This window comes from Triticum aestivum, chromosome 7A (genome assembly GCF_018294505.1).
Source record: "Triticum aestivum cultivar Chinese Spring chromosome 7A, IWGSC CS RefSeq v2.1, whole genome shotgun sequence".
Lineage (NCBI taxonomy): Eukaryota > Viridiplantae > Streptophyta > Magnoliopsida > Poales > Poaceae > Triticum > Triticum aestivum.
In genome coordinates, this window is record NC_057812.1 from 119,689,310 (window position 1) to 119,698,119 (window position 8,810).

Below are 8,810 nucleotides of genomic sequence, written 5' to 3' on the forward strand. Positions count from 1 at the left end.
TTAAAAAAAGCCGAATAAAATAAAACGATAAAAAACCGACGGTTTTTCGAAAAAATACGGCGGCACAAAAATCGAGGCGGCGGCGTGCGGCGGCGGGCGGCGAGGCGGCAGGCGGCGGCACGGGTGGCGGCGCGGGTGGCGGCGGGGCACGGGGCTCGAGGCGGGGCTGGCGGCTAGGGTTTGCCCCGGGTGGGCTGCCCCGGCTTATAAAGCCCTGGCGGGTCGGATCCTAGTCGGACACGGCCCGTAGGTCGGTTCGTTTTTTATTACGCGTAAAAGAAAAATAAAAAGAAATACTAAACGGACTCCAAAAATTCCGAAATAAATTTTCACGGGCTTTTAAAATCAAGCCGCACAAGATGAACATTTATTTGAGACCTAAATGTAATTTTGAAAAACACACATTTTTCCTAAATTCAAATAAAACACCGAAAAACTCCGAAATAAAATTTTATTTGATTTTATTATTTGATCCTCAATATTTCTTTATTTTAGGAAAGTCATTTTATTCCCTCTCTCATATTTTTGTAATAGAAATAATTGATGATAAAATAAATAAAATCAAATGATCCTATTCTCAAAACTTGAGAAAACTCAAATATGAAAATAACGAAATCCCCAACTCTCTCCATGGGTCATTGAGTTGTGTAGAATTTCTAGGATCAACCCAAATGCATAAATAAAATATGATATGCAATGATGATCTAATGTATAACATTCTAAATTGAAAATTTGGGATGTTACACAAAATCTATGCCAGTTGAAGCATGTAGCAAAACTGCAGCGTTTTTTCATCTTCTTTCACCTCCAGCCGTTGCTGGTTGAAACTTTTTTTTTTGCATCGGTTGTAGCTTTCCAGACCGCCCGTTGCAACATCAGGGGGAGTCTCCCATGGTGCTCCCAGCTCGCCGTCCGCCTCGAGCTTTTAAGCCATGGGTGACTTGCATGTGAGCTCGCACGTGATGCCCCCTGTCATGGTAGCACCAGTGCTCAGCCCCATCGCCCGTGCGGCCATGGCTTATGAGCTCGTCGACTCAAACCGTGGTAGCAAAACACGATGCCGATTGTAGTTGAGTGGGATGCCGGTTGTAGCAAAATGTGACACTGGTTGTAGCACGTAGCACAAAACACGACGTCTGCAGTGTTGCTCGGAACAACGCCGCCGTCCTCGCAGCTTGCCGTCACCATGCTCGCCATCCATGATGGCAGGTCTCCTGGGCACCAGTTGCAGCAGGAAATGACGCGGTTCCAGCTTCCGCCGATGCCGATGAGCGAGGACGGCGAACGGCGACGAGGACGGCCGGTGCGGTGGCCACCGGCGATGAGGACGGCCAGCGGGGACGGAGAACGGCGACGAGGACGGCCAACTAAGGTAGGGACCGGCGAGATGAAAGAGAGAGGGGAAGCAGCGCAGCCGCGTGAGGCGTTTAAATGGCGAGCGATTGGTGGGCCCCGTCAGCCTCGTGTCCCATCCACGCGGAAAGGCTGGCCATACAATGGAAGGGGATCGCACGGGGTCACGCGTGACCGGCGCCCTGGCCCCAAACGTTTCCTTTCTTTTATTAGGATATAGATATATTTTTAGGTATAGATATGTGCACCTTTTTTTTTTTGAGGGGAGATATGTGCACCTTAGAGAACGGGGGAAGTGTGTGTCCACAAACCGACGTTTTGCCGTAACCATATTTTGCCGTCCAACTTTCTTGGGCCGGATTATCTAAAAAAAACTTTCATGGGCCGAATCTAGTTGGAGAAGCCCGGCCGTATATCTGAGTAGAGCCGACAGCAGAGCCTGTATAGGGGAGCAGTGGCCTGTACACGCGGAGCTACCGAGAACCAGAAGCCGAAAGCAAGTGAGCTGAGCGACGATGGTGGTGGTGGCGACGGCGAGCCCCGGCGGGCCGGAGGCGCTGCAGGTGCGCGAGGTCGAGGACCTCCCGGCGCCGGGGGAGGGCGAGGTGCTTGTCGGGTGGCCGCCGCCGGCGTCAATCGCGGCGACACGGTCCAGTGGCAGGGCCGGCCGGCGCCTCGCCCTACCCGGAGCTCGAGTGCTCCGGCACCATCGTCGCTCTCAGGGCCGCGCTGGGCCGTCGGTACCAGGTGCCCAGCGTGCCCCCATGGTGAATTTGGTGATGGCTGCTGCTGCCTGCTGCTCTGAACCTCACTTTTTTTGCATATGCTGTTGCGTTGCAGGTGTGCGCGCTGCCTGCTTACCGGCGGTGGGTATGCAGAGAAGGTGGTGGTTCCGGCAGGGCAGCTGCTCCCGGTGATGGAGGGGGTGTCGCTGACTGACAGCCGCCAGCTTGCCCGAGGTGGCCTGCCACCATTTTCATGCCACTCACCTCTCCCTCGGTGAATCCTTCCTTGTAAGAAAATCTCTGTTGCTAATTTGTTCTGCTTGTGATGATTGCAAACGGCTAGCAATTAACCCCTCTTGCTTCTTCCTTGGAGTGGGACTGACTGGCTGTAAATCTCTTACACTGAGCACCTGAGCTGGAATGTCAGATATCTTTTGTTAGAACAACATGCCTCGACTAACTGAGAAATAGCCAAGTAAAGAGGAATTGTGCTTACTCAAATGGAGTGCAAACTACGTTACCACAGTTACTCATATGCAAAACGTCCTGGACTCCTGGCTGTATTTATTATTCCTGATGATTGGGTATCTCCAATGTATGCAGATCCATGGTGGATCAAGTGGAATCGGTACATTCGCTATACAGAATTCAAAGCACTTTGCAAATGTACACATGAGACATTATTCTTTGTAAGTAACAGTAGCAGCAAAAATTTGCTAGTTCTAAATTTGAAGGTTGCAAGTGTACACATTCAAATACACCGATTCATGTGTTAACGTTGCAGGGACAACATCTCTACTGCTCTAGGAGGCACTTTTGAGTGTCTGCATCAACCTTTAGGAATTGCAGCTGGGCTGCAGAAGAGCTAAATAACAAACCACCAACTCCATATATCTACTGTGAAGATAAGTATAATAAACACAGACAATTTTTGACATTTTACATTCATACATCAACACAAATTGATGTATACTATCGCTGTTAAGTAGCCATGGCCATCATACAAAACTACGATGCATAAAAAATTGAGGTTCGTCATTTATATTCCATGATATGAGAATAAGAAGACCAATTTACACAAAAGTTCACTGCTAAGTTTCATTTTGATCCAAACAGTGTGCCAATTCACATGGACCAAGCTTATATGTGGTACTTCCAACCCACAAACTAAACAGATTTCTTAGTTCAGATCATACTTTTATGTAGGAAAAGGCTAGTGCGGCCCTTAAGAACCCTAACAAATGCTGCTTTGTTTTTACAACTTTCATTGTTTCTAACATCCAAATCAAACTGTTGTTACACACATGTTTGCTGTATAGATGCACTCAAAAAATCCTACATTTACTTTCTTGGAGAATTGCATTTTTCTGGTTGTAAAAATAGGATGAGCAGCAACTTTCTTGTCAACATGATGGCCTCCTGAAAATAATTGAGACCAGTCCATCACTTATTTATGAACTACTACTTTTACTATCGATGATAAGTGAGCTAATTTTTCCTTAGAGATCGCCTTCCCATTGGCACTAACTTGTATAGATGCATGTGGCCATTTTATTGATTATTCTCAAGGACCTTACAAAGTATAACAACAATATGCCTGAATCCGCCATCTTGGCAACATCTGCCGCTACTCCTATCCATATGATGATGGGGTGCAAGCTAGGCCACATACCCAAACCTCTCACCTAAGCCTAACATCTAAAGTCGGAGGCCTCGACCGAGCCACCTACCGGGTCCGGGGCACAAACCGGTCCGGCGCACTCACATGTGTTGTTGCCATCTTCTACTGGTCCATCTTCAGAGCAGATTGAGGTGTCAACCTTGGCAGGTCCTCCGCCATCGACATCACCATGATGCCAAACGATGACCTCCACCTACGCGAGTCCAACTCCAAGCAGCGGACGTAGATCCATGCTAGGATAGGGCCGCACCACCGCCGTCACCCACCACCCACAAGCACCACCCAACCCCAAGGTTCCCAAAGCGGCGCCTACAAGAAGGGAATGGCGCCGTGAGCGCCGCCGCCGCCCAACAAAGTTAGGGCTTTCGCCCGGGAGACCTAGGGGAAGGAGAAGTGAGGAGATCAGTCCATACCGATGCCTCCAAGGAGGGGAACGACGCCCTCAGGCGTCGCCGTCGGCGCGGCCGGCCAGGGATTTTGCCCGAACTAGATCCCTGCCACCAGCAGCGCCTCCTGTACAGAACCGGCGATCAAAGGAAGCGCGGCCCAACCAGGCTGGCCCGCACGTCGAACAGGAGAGGAGGGGAGGCGCCAGATCGCGCGCACCGGCCACCGCATAAGCCGCCGCCAGCCGCCAACGACCACCGGGATCTCGCCGCCCGCGCCGCCAGGACGCCAGATCCACCGCCCGCACGGCTGCTCGCCGGAGCCTGCCGTTCCTCGCCAAAGGAGCCGCCGCTCCAGATCCGGGACTCCCCACGCAAAGGCAGGGCAGCCGGGGCCCCGCCGCCACCATCCTTGGCGCCCCGGGCTTGCCCGGCGGCTGCCTCAGGCGGCGGCGAGGAAGGGAGGGGGAGGTGAGCCTGGTGGCATGGCTAGGATTCGCCCCCCTTGTCCCAATGCACTCGTAATGCATATATAGTCCCTCCTAATCATTTTGTGTTTGTTTCTTGTCAAGATTCAGATCGAATTTTCGACATCAGACACGTATTTTGTTAATCAGATGCTGAAGGTAAGATCAGGACACAAAAAACATATGGGACTTAATAATTAGCAGTTTCATTTTGATATACTGTGCGGAAACACTTATTTTCCAGGAATCTAGCTTCATGTAAGCATGCAAAGTTGATTTTTTACATCCAATTTGACCAATTGCAGAAAAAATCAATCCTCTCCACTTGAAGGTAGGTGATGCACACAGATTTCTTCTTACCTTGCAAGCACCGTTGGATGAAGACAGTACTGTAGGCATGATCATGATCATGGAGAAGCGCAGTGAGTGCTCAACCCATCTGTACATACGCTGCACTTTATGCCCCCGTGCCGCTGCCATGCTTATCTTGCCTCTAATTGATCTGTCTCACCACAGTGCCGTCTTGCTGTCCCTCCCCGGCTTGCCTCGATCTTGCATGAGAGATTTATTTGCGTAGGACTGTCGGGGGATAATTGGATCGAGTAGGAGTTGTTACGTGGAAGAGGAGCTAGCTGGGCGATCCTTTGGCTAGGTGACGAGGAAGAAATTGAGACGGCCGGCTGTTGTATGGGAGCACGGCCAGAGATGGAGTTCGATAAGGTCTCCCAAATCAGAAGGTTTGGCCACCCTTAACAATATCCTCATCGGATATAACTTGGGGAAGGCCAAGGCGTACGCCTATTATATAAGCTCGGCCACCCACGCCCCAAACAAATCACAACCAACCTTCCTCAAGTCGTTTGTTCCCCCGAGCAATCGAGTTGTGTTCCCGGCGGGCGATCGATCGATCTTGCTGAGCATCATGGTTTCCGCCGACGTGGCCCGCAACATCGTGGGCATCATTGGCAATGTCATCTCCTTCGGCCTCTTCCTCTCCCCTGTGTAAGCCCTCTCCTCCTCCTCCTCTCGGCAATGTATTCATGGATGGAAGGTGGTTGCTAGGGCATGAACCTGACGCTCGTTTTCTGCTTGTGCGTACGCAGGCCGACGTTCTGGCGTATCTACAAGGCCAAGGACGTGGAGGAGTTCAAGCCGGACCCCTACCTGGCGACGCTCATGAACTGCCTGCTCTGGTTCTTCTACGGGCTCCCTATCGTCCACCCCAACAGCACCCTCGTCCTCACCATCAACGGCATCGGCCTCGTCATCGAGGGCGCCTACATCATCATGTTCATCATCTACGCGGCCAAGAACACAAGGGTACGTACGTGCAACCCTCCTAATGCCCCCTCATCCGGCCTACTGTCTCTTTTCGGCGTTAGTTTCTGTACAGAAGATCCTCCTGCATGCCCCTAACCCATGCCATGTGCCTGTGCTGTGCGTGCAGTGGAAGATGCTCGGCGTGCTCGCCATCGAGGCGGCGTTCATGGCTGCCGTGGTGGCCGGTGTGCTCGTCGGCGCCCACACCCATGAGAAGCGCTCCATGATCGTAGGCATCCTCTGCGTCATCTTCGGCTCCATCATGTACGCCTCCCCGCTCACCATCATGGTACGTACACCACCCCAACTTATGGATTGTCGACCCGCGATCTTTGATAACCGCTTTAACTTGTTAGTTCAGGTGGCTAATTAATCTGCGTTGTGCACGTATGGTGTGGTAATGATGTGTTGTCTAGAAAAATACCTTCCTACAATTTATTTTTAAAATTCTAGTAGATGCTTTTGGCAGATCTCAATTTGATAAGTAGCACACCTTGTTTGTTGTTGATTCTGCTTGAAAATCTGTGTCCGTCTAAAAGATGCACCCACCTTTCATGTTTTAACGTTCGTGCCAAAACCCTGTTCAAAAGAAGTTTGAATTGAGTTGTTCACCTCTCACGCACCCAAGTTCTTCTACAATATGCTACATCATATATTTTTAATCAAAAAAGCCTACGGTTTATTTCTATCTCAAAGGTAAACTTCCTTTACAGGGTGAATTACTAGCTCAGGCTAATTGTTAATGACGGACGCTGAGTGTACTAAATACATTATTACTCAAAAAATTAAGATGAAAGTAGTAATATTGTACTGCTTATTTGCAGGGTAAAGTGATCAGGACCAAGAGTGTGGAGTACATGCCGTTCTTCCTGTCGCTGGTAAACTTCCTCAACGGTCTCTGCTGGATGGGCTATGCGCTCATCAAGTTTGACATCTACATCACGGTATGTACATAGACATTGGATAAAAAAAAGTCACAAACCCATCCAGACTTACAATCAAGAATTCCTCAGCGTGGTTCGATCTAACTGTTATGTCCTCTTTAAATTCTGTGCAGATCCCCAATGCCCTCGGTACAATCTTTGGCCTCATCCAGCTGATCCTATACGGGTACTACTACAGATCGACCCCCAAGAAGGGCAAAATCGTCGAACTGCCCACCGTCCTCACCAAAAACGCCGTTACCAGTGGCGACGTCTCGGTCACCATTGAGAAATAAGCTTGGCGTTGTTTTTAGCCCTAAAGATTTTGAGTAGTTAATACCGGATGATACCAACAGGTCTGATTGTTAATTAGTAGTACTTTTTGTTAGCTAGTAGAGTCTGAGATTGCCTTTAATTTTGTGAACAATTGTCGTCTGTCCGAGACTATAGTGCAAATTGCAAGTGTATATATAAATACCAATGCAGCTGAGTTATCCCAGAGATATATTATGACACCACATATGCCTGCCTGTTTTCAATCTGCTCTTACGTGATGATTCAATTGATTTGTAAATTACAGTGTGTGATGGCTTTGTTAAATTATTTTATTCAATATCAACGATGTGTTTGTATTATGTTTCGGGCAAGGTCCTCTTTTGTTTTCTGCACAAAAACACCCAAAGGGCATCTTATTGGTGATGCAACTTGAACCTGGTGTGAGCGAAAACGACACAGACTTAACCTAATTACCGGTTCAGTTGGATAGCTCCTGCTCTTTTCCCGTGAGGCTGCCTTGTTACCACATCGACCTTTTCTTTTTGCTGAGAAGTATGACGCTTTGAGTCCATGCTAGAAATATTTTTCTGAATCTTGTAACATGTTAATTGTTTGTCATATATATATATATATATATATATATATATATATATATATATATATATATAGTGTTACTATTCATCATTCAGGGTGCAGAATAAGTTATTCTTCACCCGAGGTAATATCACGATCATTTCATAATTAAATTACGTTTGGAATTCAAATAGTTACATTTCTATTGATTCATTACGTAAAATTTGACATAAAAAAAATAAAAATATAGGTCATAAGACAAGAAAATTTGCAGTTTATGTGTATTTAAGACTATGTTTTTACTTTTGTAATTTTACATAACATAAAATATTTTTTACGACGATTATATATTTTCTTACTGTCTTTTTTTGTGTCGGAAATAAGACAAAACTTACGGAACGTAAAATTACGGTGCATTGATGATAAAATAGAGGGGGTGAAGAATAACTATTCCTCACCCAGGATGACGAATAACGCGACCCTATATATTTCATTAGTGTGTTTGATCGCATGGTGTCTACTATATAGACACATACTTTTTCGTCAAGAAAAATAAGTTGAGTATAGGAAGAGCCATGCTCAAAATAGATAGCCCACCAACTTGTGGCTGTAACTAGTAAGAATCCAGCCCTTTCCATTAAGGGAAATAAAATAAAATCCAACTTGAAGCAACGTCCAAACAAGCAGCCCAGTCTAGCTAAATAGATCCACGCTAGACAACAGACCGTGTTTCAATATCCAAGAGCAAGCGTTTTTTTATCAATTTATTTTCTTTGTATTTGAATGATCTAGAGTCATCTAGCGATCATTACTATATGAATCTAATTAGATTCTGTTGGATCAATAATCACTTATAATTTGTTAGGTTTTGTTCCCGAATCATCATCATGTCTACTAGAATTAGAAAACATGATTCTGGTTCTGCAAAACAAAGAGCGGCAGTTGAGGCTTGAACTCAAACGAGTGCCCTCGATAGATATTTAGTGAGACTCCCAACTTGATTATGAAAATCACACTGCAGATGTTAATGTTGATGATGATGATGATGATAATACAATAGGAGGTTGAGGCTCATGATGCAAAAATTGATGTCTTGGAGATGATAT

The 8,810-nt window shown here is 47.1% G+C and overlaps 1 protein-coding gene and 1 pseudogene across 2 annotated transcripts; both read left to right on the forward strand.

Annotated features, from left to right (window-relative positions):
- The first annotated feature begins 1,809 nt into the window (after positions 1-1,809).
- LOC123149408 (bidirectional sugar transporter SWEET6b) lies at positions 1,810-7,394 on the forward strand. 2 transcript variants are annotated; one of them, XM_044569066.1, is made up of 10 exons: positions 1,810-2,100; positions 2,194-2,366; positions 2,682-2,767; positions 2,863-4,771; positions 4,918-5,034; positions 5,129-5,614; positions 5,716-5,932; positions 6,060-6,221; positions 6,757-6,876; positions 6,990-7,394. In XM_044569066.1, the coding sequence occupies exons 6-10, from the start codon at positions 5,535-5,537 to the stop codon at positions 7,149-7,151; spliced, it is 741 nt and encodes a 246-aa protein (XP_044425001.1). In that variant the 5' UTR covers positions 1,810-2,100; positions 2,194-2,366; positions 2,682-2,767; positions 2,863-4,771; positions 4,918-5,034; positions 5,129-5,534; the 3' UTR covers positions 7,152-7,394. The 2 variants fall into 2 exon arrangements, with proteins under 2 accessions (XP_044425001.1, XP_044425000.1); XM_044569065.1 differs by having other exon boundaries at positions 2,863-5,034.
- On the forward strand, positions 1,869-2,292 carry LOC123153147 (uncharacterized; annotated as a pseudogene).
- Positions 7,395-8,810: the final 1,416 nt, after the last annotated feature.

Bases quoted from the DNA above. Each gene is read 5' to 3' on its own strand.
- LOC123149408 (XM_044569065.1), top strand. From the start codon at position 5,535: ATGGTTTCCGCCGACGTGGCCCGCAACATCGTGGGCATCATTGGCAAT. The intron at 6,222-6,756 runs GTACGTACACCA...GCTTATTTGCAG, and splicing joins CCTCCCCGCTCACCATCATG to GGTAAAGTGATCAGGACCAA. The intron at 6,877-6,989 runs GTATGTACATAG...AATTCTGTGCAG, and splicing joins AGTTTGACATCTACATCACG to ATCCCCAATGCCCTCGGTAC.